The 26435-nt window shown below is 46.7% G+C and overlaps 1 protein-coding gene across 1 annotated transcript in view; it reads left to right on the forward strand.

The window, feature by feature from the left end:
* The first annotated feature begins 483 nt into the window (after window positions 1–483).
* The window catches only part of LOC144094755 (beta-mannosidase-like), a 29688-nt gene continuing 3736 nt past the window's right edge, over window positions 484–26435 (forward strand). The window contains exons 1-16 of the mRNA XM_077628665.1: window positions 484–754; window positions 2222–2368; window positions 3542–3690; window positions 5472–5677; window positions 8184–8254; window positions 9827–10017; window positions 11388–11541; window positions 12232–12371; window positions 13837–14013; window positions 16410–16492; window positions 17120–17316; window positions 20300–20482; window positions 20852–20946; window positions 22111–22255; window positions 23826–24049; window positions 25474–25662. Coding sequence (XP_077484791.1) covers window positions 595–754; window positions 2222–2368; window positions 3542–3690; window positions 5472–5677; window positions 8184–8254; window positions 9827–10017; window positions 11388–11541; window positions 12232–12371; window positions 13837–14013; window positions 16410–16492; window positions 17120–17316; window positions 20300–20482; window positions 20852–20946; window positions 22111–22255; window positions 23826–24049; window positions 25474–25662 — 2511 coding nt within the window. The 5' untranslated portion in view covers window positions 484–594. The remainder of the gene's footprint in view (window positions 755–2221; window positions 2369–3541; window positions 3691–5471; window positions 5678–8183; window positions 8255–9826; window positions 10018–11387; window positions 11542–12231; window positions 12372–13836; window positions 14014–16409; window positions 16493–17119; window positions 17317–20299; window positions 20483–20851; window positions 20947–22110; window positions 22256–23825; window positions 24050–25473; window positions 25663–26435) is intronic.

Genomic DNA, 26435 nt, shown 5'->3' on the forward strand with positions numbered 1-26435 from the left:
GCGCGTTCGCTATCCTGTGCATAACCTCCAAGTACAATGCCAGACCGTCCAAGAGCAGTGAGCAAAAACTCTGAGACATCAATGATTTGCACCAACAAACCTAGCATTAAAAAAAACGTCGAGCAAAAGAAAATACATTGTTGGCGTAGTCGAAAATAAAAATAAAACACACTAGAAAAAAAAGAACAACAAGGGATAGACCTGTAAATCAACACACTGTGTTAAAAGTGATCAATCGCGAAAAAGTTTTAAAGGTTCGATGCGAGAGAAAGAAAAAATGCGAAGTAGAAGAAGTGAAAGGTTCACGAAAAATTTTTTAAAAAATTCACGATTGGTGCTACATTTTTGTCATCATCTTCCATGGAAACTTCTTTGTTTATTCAACTACACCTTGGCCAATCCCCCCGCGTGGGTATGTGCCATATACCTGGGGTGAAGAAGAAGAAGAACAGCTGAGTCAGAACACACTTCGTCATCTTCACGGCGACGTGCGCGTGTAGAACATTCGCCCTTCTGAAGAAAACGAAGATCTCCGAAGGTCGACCGGCACAGTTCGACGAACGACGTCGCCAGCGGTGCGGTGGCCTCTCTAAGATGAAGTCAGGCACAAGCAGCATGAGTTCGCCCAGGACATTCCAGATCCTGTCGATACTCGTCGGCGCAATTGCCATTGCGCTGCTCTACCTCATGAGGCAGCTCGAGACCCGGGAACTCTCCCTGGAGGGCCGCTGGACGGTCACCAACGAAAACCAATGTGAGTACACCGTGGCGGACCCTAGCCCCATCTTTTGCAATCCCGGCCTACCGAGTAGAATTCCGTGAAATCTTGAGCGCATCTTGTTTAACCGCTGACTGGTAAGCATAGGGCATACCGCGATCGGAGTCCTGTGCTCCTGGCCGCCAGTGGCTGTCGGTGCTTGGATACAGGCAGTACCGGGATTATTTCTGCGCCAGTACCACGCCTAAAAACCGTCCGCTTACCCAAATAGTCTTCATTTTTCTCTTTCCTCTGCGTGCTGACTTTGCACGCACTGCTTCATGCTTGAACCCTGTGGTCCACAGGGTACTGTTGAAATTGGTGCATTTGGTGCGGGATTTATATTTTCCAGTACAGTTTTCTGTGACCGCATTAGTCCTCTTTTCTGAAAGCTGATGGGATTTAGCTGCCATGTCTAGGAAAAAAAGTGCACTTAAATCTATTCGGCTCCCTCTAGAACAGGTGCATCTGCTAAGATGAGCCATTACATGGAACGATGCACGCTTGAAAAGCGAACCTTGTACCTGGCCTCCGACCTGAAATTGCGCCACAGCACGGTATACTCTTCCTCTAAGTCTTACCTCATTAAAAGCAAACAGGTCCGCACTGTGTCCTGACCATTTGGTCGGATTGCTATGGCGCTTGGGCTGTTCCGAGCTTTGAAGATGGAGGCAGGATATCCTCGTATCATGAGGCTTTTGATCTCTTGGAGAACGCAAGGAACGGAGATCTTCAGTCACCGGCGACTGTTATAATTCCGCGTGCAGGAGGTTGCATCATATGCAGGGACAGTTCCCATGAGAAATGTATTGAATTAAGTGTAGTTTCTCTTCCCTGCAAGTAGAGTAAGGCAATAAGCCCGTTGGCTTGTTGGCTTAAGACTGCAACACGTATTGTGTACAAAACGTTATTACTGAGCGGAACAGATGAAGGCTACATTGCCATTATGGCCGGTTCCTTAACTGAGAACATAGATCCGTTTCCCTCATCCTAAGGATATATGGCTTATTGCATAAGTCTTTTATTCTCGTATTTACATGCAATACCTTAAAATGTAATATAATATTGGAATCTAGTGTTTCTGCCAGCTCACTGGGAGAACTATACTTTCGGAACACCGTCGCAATTTCGTACTGATAAAGGCACATGCACAAAAATTTGGATGAGCGAATGTTTAGCCATGTTAGTTTATTAATTCGCATGCAATAAAAAGCGGTCTAGCAGCTGAAAAGGGCAACTTACATTTAGACTCCTGCTTTTGTACCTGGTGCCGGTCGCGAAGACAGCAACCGCTGCACCAGCTGCCCCGTTTTTTCTCACATATTTCTTCCCATTCGGCCTGAAACATTTTGCTCCAGGCACTGGAGAATTCCTTGCACAGATTGTCTTGGGGTGATTCTAGCAATTCGATAATCGATAGTAGAAGAGAGCACAGAGACATGTGACCTATTTTTATTTTTGCAGCGATTACTGTGCCCGGTGTCATCCCTGGTGGCATCTACACAATCTTGCACAGCAACAATATCATCAACGATCCATACCACGGGTTCAACGATGTTCTGTACCAATGGGTGGCCATGGACAACTGGACCTTCTCCAGGACCTTTGAAGGTTGGTCATGAATGGGGCTCGCAGTGTTGCCTTAGCATGCGTGCCTCTTGTCAAAAAGCGAACGGCTCACAATGGCGCCTGACCGAATATAGTTCCAGGCTGTGTTGTGCGGCTCATGTGACACTCCTAGAGTTCTGAAGCTGGGTAAACAGAGGACTGCCGTCACTTTCTGGAGCGGTAGAGAGCCAGCTATTTTGCAGCTGAACGCCTCTGCATCACTGATGCCAGCTTATGTAACGCGGGCAGCTGGTCTTGACCCACGCTTCGTGTATAGAGTACGCGGAAAGATGGGAGAGATGGGAAAAAGTGTTATCAGTTGATGAGAAAGAAAAATTCCAGCAGGTCGTACTTAACTACCAGTATTTCACTATGCCATCGTTCATAACCTGCGTGCGTTTAAGGGGGTGAAAAACCTACCTAACCCCGCATACCAAACCGAAGGAAGCGTTTTAGAACAAATGAAAGACACCACTATTATTTTTTTATGAATATCGTGCTGAAGCAGTACAGTTCCTCTGATGCAAAGCGTAAATTTAATGCCTTCAATTTCGCCATAAAAATTGCGGTCCCGGAACTGTTGTGAGAGGTTCCAGCCTTGGAGCTGTAAATACTGTGAAGCAAAGCAAAGGCCATCAAGATGAACTTCTTTGCCATTTTGTCTCAGCAAACACTCATTTACCTCCATATCTCACTAGTGATGATACAGCGTTTTCCTGTATAAAGCGTTTTTTGGGCTGCTAGGTGTGTTTTCGGTCACACCGAAGAATGCATTGCGTATTCTGCAAGTAGCATCTAAGGATTGTTTCAGATATTTACACGTTGAACAATTCTCGATATTTAAAACAATACCTAAGAATGTTCCCAACAAAATCAATGGTTACGCTTGTGGAAAAGGAAAACTACGGGAAAGAGGAAATTTCTACAACTTATTACAATTTATTACTGTGTGATTGATCACCAGAGGTCCTAGTGCGGACAGGTACTCTACATGAAAGGAATGCGCTGCACCGTAACAAAATACGGGCTGTTTTTTTTTTGTACGAACCAGTCTATTGCCGCCAAGAAGTTAATTTCCTCCTACTGAACAATTGTTTCACACCCTCATCACGTGATGCAGACGCGTAGGTGGCGACATAACGACGTTCTCTCAAAAATGTTCGCCCCTCTGCGCAGTGCCCCCATATTTCCTCACGTACAAACGGATCAACCTTGTGGCGCACGGGCTGGACACTGTGTGCGATGTGACGGTCAACGGAAAGCTGCTCATCTCTTCCACCGACATGTTCATCCGATACGTGGCAGACGCCAAGCAAGTGCTGAAGGTGGGTGGCGCTGTGCGCATGGCAAATCTGGCCGCTCCTGGCGCTGTCTGAGCAAGCGCTGTAATGCTCGTCTTGTTTACCAGGGGCGACGCTTATACTTCAGGCGTCGGCCACAACAAGCTCTCAAAAAATATACCGGGAAGGAGGTGCAATTATTTCCTTGATATGCGTTGGTACTACGTGTGACAAGATCTTCACGAGGGCGTGGGTTCAAATCCCGGTCTCGGCAGTCGTTTTTTGACGGAGGCAAAATCCATAACACACCTGCACACTGTTCGATGCAGTGCACGTTAAAGAACCCCAGTTGACCGAAATTAAACCGGAGTCTTCTGCCCCGGTGCCTCTTTCTCTTTTTCTTCTTTCATTCCCTACTTTCTTACCTGCCGTGGTGGCCCGCTCAGTGCCGGACGAACTGGATGTAACCTCGGCCGTAGCGGGCGGCCGCTTTTGGAAGAAAAAGAAACACAAAAAGCACCCCTGTGCTGTGCGGTGTCAGTGCAAGTTAAGATTCATAGGCGGCCGAAATGATTCCCGAGTCCTTCAATACGGCACCATTTTACCATTTTCTTCTTTCGTTCCCTCCGCCATCCTTTCCCTTAAGGGGCAATCGAGGTGTCTTCCGAGAAACGAGACAGTTACTGAACCCTTTCCTTTCCACAGGTACAACATTGTCTCACGGCATGGTTGAGGCGTTCATCTACAATTGAGACAGTTACTGCGTCTTTCCTTTAAAGAAACAATTAACAGAGAATGACACAGTCACTGGGAGTTTGCTTTCAATAATAGTAATATTTGGTTTTTGAGAAAAGGAAATGGCGCAGTATCTGTCGCATGTATCGTTGACTATGAAACATATAGTGCGCCATTTCCTTTCCCCAAAAAACCAATTATTATTATTATTGAAAGCAAAGTCCAAGAGGGAAAGGATGACGGAGGAAGTGATAGAAGAAAGTGGTAAAAAGGTGCCGTATTGGAGGACCAGGGAATCATTTCGACCGCCTATGAATCGTCGCACAATTTCTGAGGTTTTCCAAGGCTTTCTACTGAAGTACAGGATACATATAAACAATCTATAGACAGCCTACTAAAATTTTTGTAAGAGATTGGCCCGTAGCTTCTAAGGGCGGTGTCCTGGTGTTTACACTGCTCAGAATGTGCGCACCAGAACATGCCGCGACTCGAAATTGTGCCCGCGTGTGCGAGCTCGTTACTTGGTTGCCGGAAGTGCTCGACTACTGCAGCAAGGCAAGCGACGATGTAAAGTGCGCCACCGAGCGTACATCGCTGCTGTTCGTTACCTATATCGCAAAAGGCCTGGGAAGGCACTGTAGAAGAATGGTTCAGCAAAACGCAGTCCACCAATCTCGGTACTTTTCATCAAATTCAGACTTAGTCTGCCTGCTTCTGCAGTTTGCTAGACAGCACACCCTCACTAGTCATCTATTGGACCGATTGCCTAACTTTGATTTCGCTCGATCTCATACGCCGTACCGCTTGTAATAGCGACAGCACCTTGGCAGGCTCTATGGATGCATCCAGATCCCTATTTCTGGCGGGAGGTATACGGGAGGAAGGAGAGACGAAGTTGGGAGAGAAATTACTGCAGAGTGCAGGTAAAGGCATATCGACGCTGAAGGCGTCGTTACGTTGGCGCCCCCAGCCCATAACTAAGATTCCGCCATTTAGAGCGCGAGTGCACTGTGTCGCAGTCTGAACAATCTAGAAGATTAGCCTCGGCGCAGTGTCGTCGCATTTGTTCGTGAACATCGCTCTGTGTGCAGGAACTGAACAACAAGATCACGGTGCGATGCGAGTCTCCCGTGAACTACGCGCTGCGGCAGCACCAGGCCCAGTCTCTCTTCTACCCGGTGTACCCTTTTTGCCCGCCGGAGCACCAGCACGGCTACTGCCACGTCCAGCACATCCGACGCACCCAGAGCGGCTTCGGCTCGGAGATGGGACCTGCCTTCCCTTCGCAAGGAATCTGGTCAGTTGGCGCTGCAGTCGCATACTGAGGGAATTTTTTTCGAGGCACCGCTGCCATTTGCAAAGCTACGCAAACAAACGAGTCGCGCAGTAGGGGGCGGATGCCAAAGTGGCCTGGAATTACATGTGGCGCAGAGGTGGCATGGCATCATGGGATGGCTCCACTTATTTAAAGTTATGGTGGTGATTAATGGAAAACGGCTAGTGTAGATATTTTTTACCTCTAAGATGCTTCTTTAGAAACCAGAATAAAAAGCTAAACGGGGCTTGAGGGATCCGAACGGAGGAAATCTGCATGTCGCGTGCGGTGCTTTACCAAACTGACTACGACGGCAGCGGTTTAATCTTCTGCTTTCTTGGGTGCATATTCTGATGTACATAATCTTGGGAGTGTTAACCAGCGCCACCATCAACCATAGCGGCTGACGCTGGAACATCCTGTAATACACCAAGCGCCACGCGGAACGGGATCGAACGGTGAGGGAAGCAGCTGTACTGACATTGACTGCTAGAACCGAAGCCCTCGTTATGAATTCAGTCCCTGTATGGGCGAGTAGATGGCTCCGTTGCCCCCAAAGCAGGCAAAGCGATCAAGCAGGTAGACGACAAGAACGAAGTGCGAAAACACGACAGCCCTAAATTATCTGTAAAGAGCGCGTGAGGGGAATACAATGTGTGCGTTTTCTACCTTTAGCCTTGAAGGGGACAAGGGAGGCAAGGACACTGAACTCGCTTTCTATGCTTATGCTGCTGACGTCATTACGGAAGGGCGCGATGCGGAGCCCTCTTCCAGCCGTTGTTTCCTTGAAGTGAGCGTCACGCTTTTATCGACGTCATGGTAGATTAACCGCCGTGAACGCAGCCGTTGCCATACAGAGTATTCAATGACCCGTGACTCGCACGCTATAGGACAGGGTGCATCGTCCGCTTTAAGGTATGCCCTTGTTGGACAAAATAGCAGAGTACGCGGAGTCCCGAGCACATTGACCACTCGGTAGAGTGCACGGTGTGCAAGGCTTAATTTTGTACGCCATAGTCGTGGATACCACCGCGAACTCTATTTCTCGCTTTCAGTTTTTTGTACAGGCTTTTTCGGACGGATATCGAGGTCAATGCCTTGTTCGGCTCAGCAGTGTTCAAGACGCGAGGTTATAGAACTGTAGAGGGTTCAGGCATGATTTATGCAAGCACATGCGTGTTTGCGGGTTCCAAAAGCGCTTCCCTCGATAGCTGCTAAAAGATGCGTAGGTGGGTTCTAGTGGAGTATTGGAAAATTGGGGGGGGGGGGGGGGGGGGGAGCAGCTATATGGCACGAGAACGTTAGGGGTCGGGTTTCCTCAGTTACCCTAAATGGTGTATTTCGTGCAGAGAGCGGCTTAGGCTGCGTTGTTAAGAACATTTATCAGCGACTAATTTGAGAGACACTATGGCACTTATTTAGATAATTCGATGAGGTCTGACAAAAAATAGGCTGCACATAGGGTTATGCCCGCGACTGTCGAACTTCATACAGGAAGCATCTTTCGCGAAGCTGTTAAATTATGAATGACTGAGGTGAAGAATCCCAGAGAGTAAAGTTTGTCAGAAGATGCAGGAAAAGGGATTTAGCGTAGACTGCTTGGTCCATGGCTACGAGCATGGGACATAGTGTTATAGCAGTCTCAAGTGGTGTAACGAGAGGTGAAGAGTAAAAAAGGAATGCATGTCAACTATTAGCAAACACCCTCACACAGTCACACACGCTTGAATTTCAGTGAAATGATAGCTTCCCTCGGTGGCTGCGTACTGGTAAGCAGTTTCTTTCAGGAAAGGTTCAGCCAAACTTGAAAATAGGGATGTGAAGGGTGAAAATATGGTTAAGAAAGCCTGGCATATAACGCCGCAAGGAGATTCGTGACAGCAGTTAAGCTGGCGTACCGAAAATCAAATTGGAGATCAGTGAAAAGGGTCTTACCCTGCTCTGAACTTAACAGGGCTGATGACAACGATGATGATGCCCCTTGCTTAGTGGCCACGAGAGCATAAACAGAAAGCGCGTGCGCATGCCCACACACACTCAAGGCACACATAATGATGAACTTGGAAGAAATGCTTATACGAAGCACTGATCAGGCCCCATGCATGGTCATTCGTTTCCCTTAGAAAGCGGAAGTCGCCTTGCGTCTGCGTGACAAATATATGCGTGTAAGTTTCATGTATGGGCAAATTATTGTGCAATAATGTGATCTTAGCTTGTGCCCCTCTGTGCTGTGCCGTGTTTCACGGAATCGTCTCGAACATAAAATGACAGATTAGAGGGCACCTCGCCTAGTTTCAATTTGTATTGTGTCTGTACTAGGCGGCATTCGGCATAAAAGCAAAAGGGTGAACATCACGGGTTTTACTCTAAAATTTCCGCGTAGCTGCGTTTCAGATCTAGATTTTTTTTTCGCCACAATTCATGGGAAATGAGCTCGCACGCCTCACCAAGTCTGTGTACTTTTGTCGCTTTTTGGCCCTCTGCGCAGGAAACCGATCGGGCTTGAAGCGTACAGCGAAGTTCTTATCCGTGACATCACAGTCACCCCATCTGTTGCGCGTAAGTAGTAAGACGAGGAGGTCGAAAAACCATTTTCGGGGAAAGGGAAACGAGATATAATTCTGCGACCTCCATATTATGAGCGACCTTATGCACTGCGCTAAGTACAGCGGCCTGCTTTCTTTAATATTTTGATAAAATAATATGCGCCGATATATTTGCCAATTTTTGTATTTAAACTCATTAATGAACAGGACACTGCACAGGAGACAGATACCATAGCAAAATAACGATGACGCGCCTCGCAGCTGTTTCTAAAAGAGCGTAACACTAATCATTCCAAGTGTTTAAAGGAGTGCGTTAGGTTGTTAAGCCTAACTTAGAAGTGCCAACATTTGTGTGTACGGCAGCGGAAATAAACGTGGCTTCGCATGACACCATATAATCTGCTTGTCAAAACAATTTGTTTTAAAGGCACGCAGAAATCCAACCCTATACTTGCATAACAGCAACACCAAACAGCACTTTCAAATACTAGTGGGGATGCCGAGGTTGCTCACGACTGCAGCAGGCCGCTAGCGCTTCCTTCATACGCATGCTACGTGTTCTAGGCGCGTCACAAGAACTGCTGTCTTATAGTTAAGGCTTTGCACTCTAAACTCACTGGCATCCTCTCGTATAATTTGTAAAGGTAGCAATTACAGCATTACGCCAAAAGGCCAGACATGTACAGTCGGGTACGAAAGTCTCTGTACCGCATGCTCTGTAAACGAAGCTCATTGCTTTATTATTAACTGCCGGCTGATAGTTTGCGGAACACTGCTTCTAACTCTTTCGCCCCCGACTGTACACTTGCAAGCAATCATCTCAAAATGGCTTGTAGTTTTGCAGTAGCATAAAAATGTTCGATAATACATTTTTCATTTATAATTAGTCATTTTGGTAGCGGAAGCAGGCATTTTTTGTTTTATGAGAATCGCGCTTGCTTTAATTACTTTTCTTGGACGGTATGGGTGTATTAACTACATAAGGATATAATTTTTTTTTCAAAATGCGGATGTAATGCTTTATTACTGGTATTGCAAGCCTTCAGATGCCAACCACTTATGTAAATTGCTCCGAGACTGAAATTTATCTTCCAGACTGAAAGACATCGGGAACTGCAATATGCGTTAAGCTTATGGGGAAAAGCCTTATTCACTAGGTGTAATATTTACCTTAAGATTTCCTTTACCAAAAGGGCCAAGTGTAATTACCGTGGTCAAATCCCAAGCCCCAAGAAGTAGGGGCGGCTGTGATAGAAACTCAGCGCATACGCGACTAAAAAGATGATTTACGTACTGCTAATTTTTTGTAGGCTTTCTACATAGTCAGGGTTTAGGAGCGTCAGGTTGCTGTATTTTAGTTTGTTCTCCAGGCTTCTTTAAGTCAGTGGAATCGCCCTGCAGTTATTATTTATATCTATCAATTATTTCTTATCGTGCACTACGCAAATTGGGGGTCATGTATATTACGTGGAGTTTGCTTTATGTGGTTTTTAGATAGCCACGAAACGTGCCCGTCACATCAGCGTTTGCTTTCGCTAGCCGGCTCCTCTTGCTCGCTGCTGCTGATGAAACTTTTTTCTCGCAGGCCTGGAAAACGAGACAGAAGAGTGGACGATCAGTGTGAATGTTTTCACAGAGTTAGCGTCGAATGAAGCGAGAAATGGATCTATGCATCTTCAGTTGGAAGAAGGTGTATCGTTTGGTGAACACGAAGTTGTTTTCGAGGCGACGGGAATCCTTCAGAAGGGGCTGTCGTTTGAATTCCAAGTTCCTCAGGTAAACATGGCTTCAACGTGACCGCATAGCTACTGCGCTGAACCTAGGCTAAAAAAAAAAAAAAACACCGCAGTCTCGCCTAAGGTCAAACATATAAGGGTGGTTAGGAGGGCCACTTTTGTTTTCATTGCCTAATTTTGTTTAATCTATGTGCGTAACAAAACGTATTTACTGAATGAATTGGTGTACGCATACAGAGAACGTTTTCATAGACATTTTAATTTTATGAGGCAATTGAATCGCTGATAAATAGGTCCTAAAGTGGACAGTCGCACAAGCCTATTCTTTTAGGCTTTTGCAAGTCATCCCTTGTTCAGGAGTTTTCGGTGCATATTATGCATAAAAATATACAGCTCCACATTAAAAAAAAACTGGAACAACTCTTGTTAATAGCCAGTCGCTCGGACACCTTCAAGGAGCGAAATGCGAAACCTATTCGAAGTATAGTTTTTAAAAACCGTTAGTTATAATGTCAATGCCTGCAGCCTTGGGAGAATTAAGTTCCTCAATTCGATGACACTGCAGTGAGGTTCTTTCGATATTACAACATTGTTAACGCAGTGCATCTCTCATGTCACATCTACCGGGGCTTTATCTAGTTGTCGAACAAACGCTGAGGCAAATAAGGACCCACCATCGGCTAATAATAATAATTGGTTTTGGGGGAAAGGAAATGGCGCAGTATCTGTCTCATATATCGTTGGACACCTGAACCGCGGCGTAAGGGAAGGGATAAAGGAGGGAATGAAAGAAGAAAGGAAGAAGAGGTGCCGTAGTGGAGGGCTCCGGAATAATTTAGACCACCTGGGGATCTTTAACGTGCACTGACATCGCACAGCACACGGGCGCCGTAGCGTTTTTCCTCCATAAAAACGCAGCCGCCGCGGTCGGGATCGAACCCGGGAACTCCGGATCAGTAATCGAGTGCCCTAACCACTGAGCCACCGCGGCGGGGCCCACCATCGGCTTACTGCAAACGTTTCCATTAATTAAACTACTGCTTGCTGCAGATTTGCAAACGGACAAGTACCTCCCATTTTCCCTATTTTTTAAATGAAAAATGCTGCTGAATGCGCTCGCATGGATTGACGTTCTTGACGGTTGACGAATTGACGTTCTAGCTCGGGGAAAATAACAAGATGAGCAAATACAACCATTGTGCTCGGATGTGCTTTCTGCTGCCATTAAGTTACTTTTATCACAGTGTCAGTACAAATCAGAGATGTAGAACGTTCTGGCTGGCCAGTTGGTTAATTAGCCCGTGGTGTCCTTTTTGTTTCTACGTCTCCTGTGCTGTCTTATTTGCGCAGTTCTGATCTTTAATTTAAACCAGCGATTTAAGCGGTGCCCACTGTTTCGCTTCTTCACAGTCTTTCAAAGTGGAGAGATGGTGGCCGCACGCATACGGGAAGCAGGCACTTTACACCCTACGCGCCACTCTTACCGTCAACGGGGAGGTGGCCACGAAGAGCGTCAGGTTTGGCTTCCGCACAGTCCATTTGGTCGAGCGCCCTTTGGGCAGAAGTGAGTCGTTCTTTTTTCCGCCTGGCGCTTCCTATTTCACTGCGGAATCCACACTAAGAGACTCTCTGTTGTGTCTCTCTTTAAAATCTTTAGCAGTGCATTAAGGCGTAGCTGACAACCGCGATTATAAATTGTTGCTGTAATAGGAGTGTTTTCTCTAATAGTATTTCAAGCATCGTTTACGCCTGGGCTTATAAATTTTTTTGCAGGGGAGAGTCTTCTCTCAATGCTGGCCGGTTATTCCATTCCTGCCCTAACCGCGGCTGCTCTACCCCAGCACACTTCATTTCTCCTCATCTCTTTTAATATAAGGAGGAAAGATGAGATGGGGGCGGGGGGGGGGGGGGGAGGGGGGCGTAGTTTGCAAGGATGTAGTTTCCACAAATGTCTCAGAGCATTGGGAGATGCCTCTTAACGGCAGTGTGCGTAATCCAGCTGAAGATATGGAGATGATGGCGATGACAGTGGTAGTAGCTTGGGGAGGGTACTCACTAGGGTGTGGTACAGGCTCCGGTCTTGGTTTTTCGTCCTGAAGGAACGAAAATACTAGTCTTAAAGTTTATCAACGACTATGGCGTATTGGGCTAGTTGGTTAACACACATCTTGCAAGTCACATTCACACAAGCACATTTGTCATGCGCATCATCTGAAAGCTTTCTGAAAGCTGTTCGCCCTCGATGCTTTTGCAGAGGGAAAAGACGGGACAGAGTTCTACTTCAAGGTCAACGATGTGCCAATATTCATGAAGGGAAGCACTTGGTTACCAGCGGACGCTTTTCCGGAAAGGGTGTCACGTGAATACGTGGAAAAACTCCTGCGCGCCGCAAAGGTGACAAATTTTTACGCGCGGTAACTTGTAGCTGCTTTTGATTGGCGCTTCTTTGTTCAGTAATACTTTCCCAGCTCCTGCCGCGCTGTCTCTAAATATATATGTGTGTGTGTGTGTGTGTGTGCGTGCGTGCGTGCGTGCGTGCGTGCGTGCGTGCGTGTGTGTGTGTGTGTGTGTGTGTGTGTGTGTGTGTGTGTGTGTGTGTGTGTGTGTGTGTGTGTGTGTGTGTGTGTGTGTGTGTGTGTGTGTGTGTGTGTGTGTGTGTGTGTGTGTGTGTGTGTGTGTGTGTGTGTGTGTGTGTGTGTGTGTGTGTGTGTGTGTGTGTGTGTGTGTGTGTGTGTGTGTGTGTGTGTGTGTGTGTGTGTGTGTGTGTGTGTGTGTGTGTGTGTGTGTGTGTGTGTGTGTGTGTGTGTGTGTGTGTGTGTGTGTGTGTGTGTGTGTGTGTGTGTGTGTGTGTGTGTGTGTGTGTGTGTGTGTGTGTGTGTGTGTGTGTGTGTGTGTGTGTGTGTGTGTGTGTGTGTGTGTGTGTGTGTGTGTGTGTGTGTGTGTGTGTGTGTGTGTGTGTGTGTGTGTGTGTGTGTGTGTGTGTGTGTGTGTGTGTGTGTGTGTGTGTGTGTGTGTGTGTGTGTGTGTGTGTGTGTGTGTGTGTGTGTGTGTGTGTGTGTGTGTGTGTGTGTGTGTGTGTGTGTGTGTGTGTGTGTGTGTGTGTGTGTGTGTGTGTGTGTGTGTGTGTGTGTGTGTGTGTGTGTGTGTGTGTGGACCAGGTCTAGAAAAAGAAATAAATGTCTTAAGAAGTAGTTGAAGCATAAATCAGCAGAAAGACATCTTAATTGATCCATCTCTCTGTTAGGTGAAGGTAAATGTATAAAAAGAATGCGCTCGTGGAATAGAAAGTGAAGCTACAACTTCCGTATGTATGCGTTTAATCTTCGGTTGGACCGGCGTCGACTATTTTTTTCTGGCCTTGTTTTTTATTATGTGCCGCTATTTTATTCCGGAAGTCTCTCTTCCACAGTTTGTAGGCCTCTAATGGTTCTTTTTATTTGTTTTGTTGGTGGTTAACGTCAGGCACTGATGCGAGCAGAGACCCCGTAGTTGTTAATTAACGAGACCATAGTAACAAAATACGTTCTCATGTTCCGCTTCTATTTAGTGGTTCATTACAATCTCACTTAATTTAGAGAGTCGCCTAAGGAAGAGAGAATGAGGTAGTGCAAAAGTTATTCGATGAAAAACTGCCATAACACAATAGTCTATCTCTGGTGGGATGTAAGCACTGTAACAAATCTCTTTAACGAATGCGCACAATTTCGTTGTGATTTGAAGCGCACCTTACTCTTCTTTCTGAGAACAAACATTCCTGACTGCAATTACCGTAGGGGCCGTCCATTATAGTCCATCCTTGCTGTAGCGTTGATAATAAACCGTTTCGGGCTTGCTGCATATCTTATTCTACTGCATCCAGTTTGCGCACATGAACATGCTTCGGGTGTGGGGAGGCGGCTACTACGAGTCGGACGACTTCTATGACCTGGCCGACGAGTTGGGAATCCTTGTGTGGCAAGATATGATGTTCGCAAGCAGCCTGTATCCAGCGCATGAAAAGTTCCTTTCCGACGTCGCCTTGGAAGTCCAGCAGCAGGTAAGTTGCGGCGATACTTCATGTGTGGAATCTTCAAAAGCGCGAAGTTCTCAGTTTCTGGAGTGGAAAGGGGCGGGGTGTAAGTAAACGAGAAGAAAATCTCTCAGCGCAGATGTCTAACGAGGTCTGAATAAACGACATCCGCCTTACAGATTTAAAAGCAGCACCGTATATGTCACATGCAAAATTTATACATGCTGATACTCTCGCAATAGGTGGTGCACGTGATTAAAAAAGCTGATATAACACATGACTGTGGTTAATCCGAACGATGCTCAAGCGCCGGGAACGTATAGGAGTGCAGTGGTGAGCTGCAGGCTGTTCGCACGGTCTTGGTAACGCCAGAAGTAGACACGTGAGTCAGGGCTTGAGATCAAGTTGAGCGACGACTGCGGTTTCGAAAGGACCAGAAACAGCTAAAATATTTTACTCTATTCTACAGTGAACACATTCCCTTTGATCCAACGTTGCTGTTACATGAAAATGCATTTGCAAATTTGCCATGTATTGTATGTTTCTATTGTAGTCTGTCGGGCAGCCACACTTCTCGCCTTAGTCTGCCTCTAGTCGTTCGCCTCAACTTCTTCACTACAATCTGGCCCCCGCAGGAAAGGGGGGGGAGGGGGGGGTCACCCTGGCTACTCAAGGTGGCGAAATGATAGCGGGTTCATAATATGGCTTCAAGCGGTCGGCGTGGACGATCTCACGGCCACGGCGGCGAAGGTCGCTGGAGTGGGCGAAAGGTTTAACGACGTAATCGGCCCGTGATATTTGGCAACCAGCTTACTGGACAGGCCCGCTAGCGTCGAAGGTACCCAGAGCGAGGCATGAGCACCGGAAAGGAAGGTGTGGCCGGAGTGAATGTTGTAGCTGCGGGCTTTCTTGTGGCACTGCTCTTCCGAAGTCGCCAGCTTGCGGCACTCATCAGCATGCCTGGCAGGTTCCGAAACTGAGGTGTACTTCGAGATGTCAGGACGGTAGGGCAGGACTGTGTCGAGCACAGGAGGAGGCTCGCGGCCATGCAGGAGAAATGGAGAGAATCCAGTGGTTGCTTGAACAGCGGTGTTGTAGGCATATGTAACAAATGGTAGAATCTGGGCCCAATTGAAGTGATTGGAGGCGATGTGCATTGAAGGCATGTCACCCCCAGTGTGCGATTGAAGCGCCCGGTGAGCCCATTTGGTTCGCGGGTAGCAAGCGCTGGTGGTCCGGCGGACTGTGTGGCATTCACATCTCGTCTTCGTCTGCCCCTAGCCATTCGGCTCAACTTCTTCACTACATATAAAACGAACAACTTTTAAACCTCCGGTAAGGCGCATGATAGCCAGAGCTGCTTATGTGCCAGCAGTAACACTTTGCGCTCATGTCATGGCCCTGGTTTTATTTTGACTGGGGCTGCAAGCTGCGCCGTTGCACGGAACAACGGACTAGGCGGCGCTTCCGACCTTGGCTTCGAATCCGTTTTACCAGCTGGCTTTCATACGCAAGCGATTCAGGCTTTGGAATAATTTCGACCACCTGGGGATGTTTAGCGTGCACTGATATCGCACAGCACACGGGCGTCGTTTGCGTTTTGCCTCCATCAAAATGCGGCCGCCGCGGCCGGGTTCGAACCCGAACGATCCGCCTTCCCTGCATTTGTTGAAACGCCGTACTTTGTGACACCACCACACGCACACACACGAAAAGGAATGCGCTGACTTCGCCCTCTCAGACTCTGGCTGTTACAGTTGCCAACTGGGCCCCCCTCTTCTCCCGGGAGGAGCGGACCCCTCTTTCTTTCCCGCCCTGATAGGTCTGTAAGAGGTCTACCTATGACCGTTAAAGGCTTCACTCCACAGGGCATGCGGCGTTGATCTGACCAAGGTAATCAAACTCTTTGTCGGACTAAGTCACGGCCATGATAAAGTTCGTGGATGCATCCATGCCAGGTAGGCCTAGAAACCGATTCGCGCTTTGTCGCGCCCGCGCTGCACGTCTATTCAGTGGAAAGACATAGAGACAACTCCCGCGAAACGCCGCTGTACAGAACGTATGTAGCACAAGCCTGACCACTCAGGAAGCGCGTACCTAGGGCGGGCCCGGCCCTTACCGTCAGACAAACCTGGGCCGCCACGCAATCCCATCAGCCCGCGCTCGAATAGGGTATAGGTGCCTCCGACTTCGCGAGTCAACACTGTCATGCTTCGTGCAGGTTATCGGCAAATACGATGCCGCCGTAACTTTTAGGTGCCGCTACGTCAGGATTTTAGATTTCGAAGTGCGGAAAAGTGGTGCCCTTGATTTTGGGAATTTTCGTTTTAACGAAATAGTACGTTAAATCGAGTTTTATCTATATCTCCCTTCTTCTGCGGAAAGCTAGTACCAAAGTGCTAACCAAGAGTTCCTCCTACCAGGTTCGTCGCCTGCAGCGACATCCGTCGCTCATCGTCTGGACTGGAAACTACCAGATCGAGCAAGGAATCGCCGATAGGTGGTGGTACGTGAAGACAAACTGCGTCCGATCCATTCTTCACTATTGGGCAGACATTCAACAGCTGCCTCACCTTTGGCTCCTGTCATCAGTTCTTCACAAGAACGAATGCAGTGACATACAAAAAAAAACCCACAGATATATACTGCATGCTTAGAGGGAGGAACCTATGTGCAACAAGTTTTCAATGTCATGAAACTAACGACTGATGCTTAGACCATGACAAATATGGCACCTTTCTGCAGCTATAACCGCATAGATGGTTTTACTGTCACAAAAAGCATGGGCGTTGTAGTGTGCCAGAACGCCAGCGCTTACCTACGGCCCATTCAAAATGTTACTCAAACGGTAAATCACGTGGAAAATCAAGGCGATCGTCTAGAGAATTTTCCATACTTGGCCACGTGCACTGGGAATTAAGTGCGCTTGCATGTAGCTGCACTTGCATCGCGTGGCATCACCACGCTACTGTTGCCTCATTTCTTTTGGACCACAGCATAGTGAAATGTCCAAAGGTTTTTTTCTTCTATTACGCTGTTTTCGGGGAGGCTGCTTTCAACGGTATTTCGTACTGCAGTGTGCTGCACAAAATGCGGCATAGAGCACACTGTTCGTCACCCACGTGACACGCAGGCCGGAGATGCTTCTGCGGGAGATGCGCCACACCCTCGACTACCGCCTGCTGTTCGTCGACACCATCGAGCGGGTGGTAAAAGAAAATGACGGGTCCCGGCCTTACACCCTTTCCAGCCCAACCAACGGCATGTTCAGCCGGAATGAGGACGCGCAAGGCTTAGCCATCAACCCCAACACCAGGCGTCACGGCGACAGTGAGCATTTATTGGACTCGCACTGCGTACCTCTGTCCAGTTTTATTTGTTCAGCTATAAAATATATCCTAGCTGTCGTCTCCTTAACGCACCCACCCAAATGTTGTCACTAAAGGAAATACAAAGGAATGCTCATTTTTTAGCATGTGATAATTTTTTGCCTTTTTCTTTTCAGTCTCATTTCTTGGGTAAACGAACATTATTTACCGCGCGTGCTATGTTGCATTAAACAGTGACTTTTGAAAAAACCTTAGGACGGAATTGAACTTATCTTATTAACTGCGTAGGTTAGATGTCTTGATGGTTCCTGCGTGTGATTCGTGTGAAATACACCAACTGGGTTTCGCAGGTTCATCCAAGTGTTCGAATGCTCATGTAGCTTGTGATATCGAAAGGAACGTAACTCATTGGTGGCCGCCGCCTGGCTACAGAAGAGACGTATATTCCGAAACTTTTACGCTCAAAGACCGGCAAAGTTGACTAAATAGGTGTTCGTAGAAGGTATAAAACAAACTATGAAGTAATCCAGCTGGTTTCGTAGAACGCTCTTAAACGCGTAGATGCAAGAGACAATACGCGTTGCATGGCTAGAAGTGCGCTTAAAGACGAGGACGAACGCAGAAGCTGAAAGGACATACGCGAACTACCAACAATTCGCGCTGATTGCTTTAGCCATGAAACAAGGCAAGCGATACACGCTACCTTGTGCATACGCTGCTGTGGCAGTAGCGGCGCCAGTTTGTGAAACACAATTAAAAAGTGCTCAAGCTAGCGCTGGCGGCGCACAAAGGCATCTGGCAATGCCGGTTGCACGGACCGTTGGTCACTTGTGCAAGTTTGGTGTGACAGCTGGCACAGACTGTTCAGACTACTTCTTAGGGAGAACTCGATACTTTGTCTTGCTCTTGATGATAGGATAGTCAGTTATTGTTATCATTTTTACAAAAATATTTGCATGGATGACTTTTTTGATGACCTACAGTGTTGCCATATCCGTGCCATATAGTAGTCGGGATCTCACTTGTTCGACTGCTAGTAATTCAGTACTGCTGGGAATAACAGCGCGTAGACGAGGGACAAGAAAGAAGAAGACGACAGGACCGGCGCTGACTAACAACTGAAAGTTTATTAGAAAAAACACGCAAAATATACTCATTTGACAACCACTGGCGCGTGCGCAACACCAAAAGCCACAGTGATAAATCAATCACTTAAATCCAGATACATTAGTTCACAGTCATGAACTGTTACAGAGGGGGTGCTCACGCATGAGTCAATGTTTTTATGCATATGAAACGCTTCACTGATTTCTCTTGTTAATTTATCTTTGTGTTTGTACAGGATTTTAGTTTTATTAAAGATGGGTGTACATGATTTTTCAGAAGAATCAGGCTGGTTATTCCGGGGACAGTTCCTTTAATGTAAAGCCAGATTTGAGGACGGAGCCCCTTTCAGAGAAGTGTTGTGGTCTCGTAGGCGGGTATTTAAGCACCTTCCTGTTTGACCTATGTAGGTCTTCCCGCACGTGAACGGCACTTCATACACAACCCCTTCAGCACAAGGGACAAACCTCAGGCCATGCTTTATCTGGCACCCACTTTTTGTTTTTCTTCGTTTCTTTTCCTCTTCTCTGGCCTTTCTATCTACAATGGCACACAATTTGCCGAGCTTGTTAGGTGCAGAAAATAAAACATCAACTCCACACCTGCTGCCCACTTGCTTCAAACGGTGTGAAGTTTGATGAATGTACGGAAGAACAGCAATTTTCTTTTTATCTTTTTGTGAATGATCCTGAGATTCTCCCCTTTTGACCTTTTTAATTATCTTACTACAAGCAAGTACTAAGACATCATCTGGAAAGCCCGCAATTCTTAGTCTCTGAACCTGCTGATTAAAACTTGTGCTGATACCATGCACGCATGACTTGACAATGGCAGCACCTAGGCAAGAAACTGCAATGCCACTTTTAACCACCTTCGAATGCGCCGAACGAAAACTGAGCAAAGGCTTTTCTGATCTCTGTAGGAAGGACCAGCACACGTGATCTGGCTTCGTTGCCAATCTTATATCTAAAAATTGTAGCTCATTCCCTTGAGGTTTTTCACAGGTGAAAGTTAGGCCGTGTCCGCTTTCGCCAAAAATCTTTAACACCTTATCGACCTGCCTATTGAAGTCGTCGTGTTCCATAAAAACAAGATAATCATCCACATATCTGAAGATGCGTTTTGTATTGGCACCCAAATTACTCCTAACAGCTTTATCTACATAACTGAGAAAGATGTTACTTAGTACAGGAGCCACTTTTGAACCAATGCACACCCCCTGTTTTTGAGTGTACAACCTCCCCTCCCATTCAACAAAGGTGGACTTAAGATAAAACGATAAAAGCTCCAAAAAGGCCCCCACAGAGATCCCGCATTTTGAAATGAAATCGCTTTCATCATTCTCATCTTCTATACACTTGCGAACATATCGTAGCAGACTATTGTGCGGAAGTGAATAAAATAAGTCCTGAACATCTACGCTGAACATACTGCACAAACCCGGATTATGACACTTCAAATAGTCGACAACAGCCAGGGAATTAGACACAAGAAACGGATCATCAATTGTTAGTGAACCAAGGTTTTTCTGTAAGAAACTTGAAACCTCATATTGCCATGTTGCACGCTCTGTAACAATACAGCGGAAAGGAACATCGGGCTTATGCGTTTTTGCTGAAAAAAATATGTCCAGACAGTCTTCTTTTGCATTCTTAACAGACGAGTGGAGCCATTGTAGATTCATTTCGCCCAGTAACCTCAAGGCTTCTCGCTTTTGCTGTTTAACATTGGCAGGCAATGGTTTAAAGTTCTTTGCGATGGCTACTCGGGCTTTTTCAGTAAACCGTTTGGTTTACTGAAACAGAACCGTCTGGTTCACCCCCCACCTCTCAAAAGAAATCACTGCTGCACGGGAAAACAGTACTTTTATTTACTTTCAGCCCACTTCTTCAACTACAACGAGGACCCCTGGCAGTACCAGATTTACCCGTTGGCCCGTTTTGTGTCGGCATACGGCCGGCAGTCGTATCCATCGCGCGAGCTCATGGAAAAATACAGCGATCCAGGCGAGGTCGTCTTCCCGCTAACCAAGTTTCTCAACCACCGAGAGCGCAGGACTGGAGGTAAGCGCCTATAGTCTACACTTTTATTTTTCTTTTATCATGACGTTTTCTGCACTTTCGCCTTTAACGTTTCTGGAGTCTGGGATTGGGAATGATATCATGAGTGTCTTTGCATTCGCTTATGCTCGGGTTGAACGCGGCGACAGTATATACTGTTCGAAGAAATTATAATCTGATGCGGGTTTGAGACTACATTGTAGATAGCAAGATCGGTCATGTAAAACATCTCTGTGAGCATCTTTTCTTTCCGTGCTCAGATTTGAATGAATGCACAGAAAAGGACGCGAGAGGGAAAAAAAATCCACAGCCAACTAAATCACTGCTGGCGGAGCACGATATAACTGTCGACACTCTTGCACTCTATTGCAGGGACCGACGAGTCGCTAACAAACTACTGGCATCAATTTCGGCCGTACACACTCTCGGGTACAAAGGGTTACGATATGTGCGCATACATGACACAGGTGAGATTATCTGAAAAGTAACTTGTCGCAGTCTTCTTAATATATCTCTTGCAACGGTAGATTTATGAGAAAGTTCGCCTAGAGTGAACAACATTGTCATCGCTTTCGGTGTAGTATGGAGATACCAAAAACTCGCCCCCCCCCCCCCCTTCGATTTCTAATGTCCTATCCATTCAGGTTGGCCTCAACCATAAAGTACTTGTGGAGATTGTGGGGGTTATGGAACAGTGCCATTTCTGGTTCATGTCCAACTATCTTGGACAAAAATTTTGGAAGTTAGAAAGCTTTAAGGTGCTGCTATGAAAATATTGAAGGTAATGGTCCATACTTCCGATGTATAACAATACCTTTCTTTTATAGTGTTTCCATCTCTCTCATGGAGCAGTTAAGACTGCCATAGAAAGAAATGAGGAGCGCTTTTGATGATCGCAAAAACGTGAACAGCAAAAAAATAAGCAAGCCTGCGCGGATCTGCGGATATACTGCTATATTGAAATCTCACAATATATGAAAATAATGCCTTCATAAACCCTTCCCGTTCAAAACCGATTTTGCCCAGAGTTGTTGGGTATGATGTGGTCCCGCGGAAGCGCTTATAATAAGCCCGTGCGCGGGTTAGCACACCGAGGCTGTGGAGCAGCTACAGTTGTCTCTCTTTCCTGTCGTGGGAACGCAGTGGATCTCTAGGTTCGTTTTTTTTATCTTAGGCCATGTTATTGTCTACAAAAGAGTTCCCAGTCTCTCACCTTCAAAAGTGTTTTCAGGCATAATCGATGGAAGTTAACTCGCAGCTTGCCTGACTAAAATGGTAAAAAAATAACAAATTAAACCAGAGTAGTATACAATGCGTCGCTTTTACCACTTGCTGGCGACGTTCGTATCCATTTTATTCGTCTGATGTACCACTTAAGAACCACGCTGACAATTTTTTTTTTGTCCTTTCGCGAGATTCTGTACATTTGATATTCCAGAGTATGCGTAAAAAATGACACTTAAATTGGAACTCGTACTGAAAGGCTCCGTTCTGTCATGATTTTGCTTTTGAACGAGTTATGAGCACTATATGGCAATGAGCGTGCTAGCGGGTAGCGTGTAACGGCATGCCTGCCATAATTCAATGCACAGCGGCAAGTGCTCTCATATCTTCGATGTGTGGCCGTGCAGCTGATACAGGCCCAGTCTATGCGCATTGCCACGGAGCTCTTCCGGCGGAACAGGGTCCGCATGGACAAAGGATACGGCCACACCATGGGCGCCCTGTACTGGCACATGAACGACATGTGGCCCGGAGCTACCTGGTCATCCATCGGTAATACAGTCGGCGACATCTTCACTGAGAGCCTATACTTCTGCTAATCTAAAACTGTACTCAAAAGCTATGCTATATAAATTTCAGTGGTGTTTGATATTTTTGCACTGGGTGCGCGTAAGTTTCGAACGTTTAGAGCAACAAGCCGTTCTTTTAACGCGAGAGCATTACATGGCTCATTGTGCGAAAACTGCGCCGTCATCAGAAAGCCTGGGCCGAAGCGCGGCACGCAAATGACGTCATCAATTGAGGTGTCCACTCACCCAGAGAGCCAGTTACACTTCCTTTCGCATTTATACGTCATAATAATTGCTTATATTTCCCTATATTTTTTTTTACGCAGTGAATGTTTCACAACTGCGAAATGTGTGTAAAGTTTTGGGGTTGCGAAATGTCGCAAGAAATGAAGTCTATGTCCAGGTGCGCAAAATAGGCTATTGATTTTCTTAGAAAGTAAAACACCGTTAATGAAAAATTACGAGCAGCGGCACAGAAAGCGGTTGAAGGGGCGGCCAAAAAGATATTGTATTACTTGCAGTCTTCTCATCAATGGAGTCAATAATCACATCCCAGCTGGCAGTTATTCATCTCTGGCGTGACGATGAAAAAGGCGCACAGTTTGCAACCCCAGTTCAGTTGCTTCAGTTTGGTTTATTAGGGCGTACAACTGGAGACTGTGAGTATACCAGAAAACCGTTTTAATAGCAAAAAAGCAACACCATTTCTGCGCACTTTCTTGCGATATGCTCTAGAGGAATAGATGGAGATTTCAGATGTCTGTAGCCGATCCTGACGTAATGTACATTCATGGCTAAGTGACGTCAGCATGTGGCCATGCGAAGGAATTTGCTAATTGTTACCTGGCGTCGTCGTTCCGATATTATCGCAGCCAACGTCTTTAGCTTTCACCGGCTTACCAGCCATAACCTAGTCCAGCTCCCTTTTAACACTATAGGCCAACCCTGTGTTGTGGGATGGATTTTCTCGAAAGTATGCCGTCAGCGGTAATGTTAGTGCAGTTATGGGAGTTAGCTCTGAGTTGAGGTGAAACTCTATCACACTGACGGACTAACACATTAGAGGAGGGGTTTCGAAAAACGAGCACAAATACACAGAGGGGACTGAACCGACGAAGCGCGTACCCACAAATTATTTATTGCGCAGAAAGGGGTTACACTAGCTGTATATACGACGTTACATCAAAGTAGAAGATATCCCTAAGTATTCTGATGTAAAGACGTATCTTTACTAGAAAACGAAACGTTATCACAGCTACCTGTACGTGGAAAGAAGCCTTTTCCGTCGAATAAATCCTTTTTCGAGTACGCGCTGCGTCTGTTTAGTGTCCCGGTGTCTTCGACTCTGTGGCTCTCTCGGTTTTTTGCTACTAGTTTCGCGCGTTGTCTCGTAAGTATAAGCCGCCGACCAAGACGAGTTCTTGCTCTCTTAGATGCCTCTAACACTCAAGTAGCGGCCGTTTCTTCGCGTGCTGCTCTGGTCGCGTCGCAGCTCTCCTCATTTCCTTATCCGCATCTCCTCACGTACGGCTCGCGTCCTCCTCCTGGCACAGAGTACGGTGGCAAGTGGAAGATGCTGCACTACTTCGCTCGGCAGTTCTTCAGCCCCTTGCTGGTGTCGATGGCTTTGGAGTGGGTGTATCTGACGGCCTGGATCAAGATATGGATCATTAACGACCTGCAGCGCAGCCTGGGGCCAGCCACGCTATCCCTCAAGCACTACAACTATTCATCCTTCAAACCACTCAGAGAGGACATCATTACGATCGACGATGTGGTAAGCAGTTGTTGTGCTTGAGTAACAACCGGTGGACGGGCTCGTTCCTCGCACCTCGAATGACGTGCGCCCCCTGTCCACCCTCGGGGTGGTTTTGAGCGCTGACTATTCGACACAAACGCCGCTGAACTGCCCAAAAGCCAAAACGATACCCTCTACAATTTTTCACAGGCTCTAAATGGGCTCGGAGCGTCAGCGAGCGCTACAGAATCTGTAGCACTTCGATATTTTTAGAAATTTAGTTTTTCAGGAAACCCAGGCTTTATTACAATCCTTTCAATACAGGCTATCATGACGGCTTTCCTTTCTTGTGAATACAGAAGTTCGCATGCTTGAAATATACGAAAATATTTTTGAACGATTGCAAGGAGATCCGTGAGCAGAGAATAGTGCAGTCAGTTGACTTCGAGATGAGCGAAATGGTGCAGATCATGCTTAGCGTAATCATGACACAAGGAAATTGCATAACAGGTGTTGTAGCGACCACGTCTCAATGTAAGCGATCGGTGCTGTTATTACAAGTTATTCTTCCTAGAAGTAGTTAGACTGGCTTGAAATTAGAGGTTATTGTTTTTTGAATACCAAGATTCCTGCATTTCGCATTTAAGAGTTTAGTAGCTCAGATGTGATGACTTTTATACAGTATACTGGAGAGAAAATTTATCGGTGATAAATTTAGCATAACCTTAGTAAACGCTCTTTATAATGATGCGACGAATCGGGGAGTCTAATTTCTTAACCCCACCTTGGACATCGAAGTTCAGGAAAGCAAGCCTAGCATTAGTGCTCGATCAGTACAGTGAATTTTTGATGTCATTCCTTATATCAAGAAATTCGTTAATCATCTGTGTAGTTTAGCTTTCTCAATGTATCTGAGACCCATATGAAGGAAAACGAACTGCTGCTTGATGAAAACCTCTTCACCTTCCGGAAACTTGTGAATCTCGTTGAGCTTATGTACAGCCATAGTCAAGAGTAAAGAGCCAAAAAGTTTTCCTTCTGGACCATGCTGCGTGGGATCGTTACGGCTCGCTAGCGTTCAGAATCTTTCGAAGCTGGTTGGAAGCGTAGGCCACATTCTTACGAAAGTTAGGACTTCCACGTATGCCAGAGGGGCCCACTACACGGCTCGGAAGCAAATACCTTGGTCTCTTTAATCCTGACAGACGCTTTACATTGTTACGCCACGCATTCCGTTCTAAATGTTTTCCTGCGAACGATTATAAACTGCCGTGTCCGTAATGGTAGCAGTTCTCCTCTGAGTACGCCGGTAAAACTCCTCCTGTAGTTCTATAGTATCGGAAGGAAATTTCTAAAAAGTTGCTCGAAGTCTGCCTGTCTCTTTGCGGCCCAAGAAGAAGGGTAAACCGTGTCTGTGTTCGCTCTGTAACTGTGCGGCGGATCTGCTCTCTGCACTCCGGCAGCCTAACGGGACGGTGAAGCTCGTGTTCGAGAAGAAGCAAAGGGAGCTGTTCCACGACAAGGTTTGCGACGAGGATAAATGCTTCCTGACAGGCACGCTTCGCGACGCCAGAGGCGCGCGGCTGGCCCCGGACCAAATCCTCTTGATCGCCACGCCGTACATGACAAAGCACCGAAGGCCGACGGTCAAGGTGAGCACATTTATGCACCGCTAGCTCTTAAATGATTGTTGGGCAGAGATCATGTGGTTAGCACAAAAGGACGGCGTGTTCGCATGACGTCATCATCGTTCGTGTGGTCGATAATGTGTTACCTTTCGTTATCGGTCATCGGTGACATGACTCATTGTCTATGGTAGCATGCTCTATGGGCGAACTATGGGTCATGGTATGTGGGCTTTAACGTCCTCAATCTGCTCATGGGGCTATGAGAGACGCCTTGGCAGAGGGCTCCGTATCTATTTATGTAGGCTGGTGTTCATTAATAACGTGCAAGGACATCGTGCAGCACACGGCGTTTTAGAGCGGTAGCTCTACTCGACGCAAAAGTCGCTCACCATTCCATGCCTGTTTTGACCATGGTTTATCCTTGAGAAGCACAGCATAGCAACAAATTGACTTTGGCACATTGCCGTTATCCGATTTGGACCAAAATCGATGACCAACCACAACTGACCATGCCCGACACGATGGCGACCTCCAAATTTGGTCCGGGTTTTTGCGAAAATTTAGCCCTAGCCACCGCCGAAATTTGACCTTGGCCAGTTTGGACCAAAATCGATGTCCAACCATAATTGAGCGTGCCCGACGCGATGGCGACGTCCAAATTTGGCCCGAGTCGTTGCCAAAATGCTATCGCTCGACCTTTAAATAACCGTGATTAAGCCATGCCTAAATTTTTTGTCCCCTTCTTTGAATGCGAGCTCTGCGGCCTCGATTCACTGTCGCGTCATTGGGCCGATGCC

The sequence above is a fragment of the Amblyomma americanum genome, chromosome 6 (assembly GCF_052857255.1).
Source record: "Amblyomma americanum isolate KBUSLIRL-KWMA chromosome 6, ASM5285725v1, whole genome shotgun sequence".
NCBI lineage: Eukaryota > Metazoa > Arthropoda > Arachnida > Ixodida > Ixodidae > Amblyomma > Amblyomma americanum.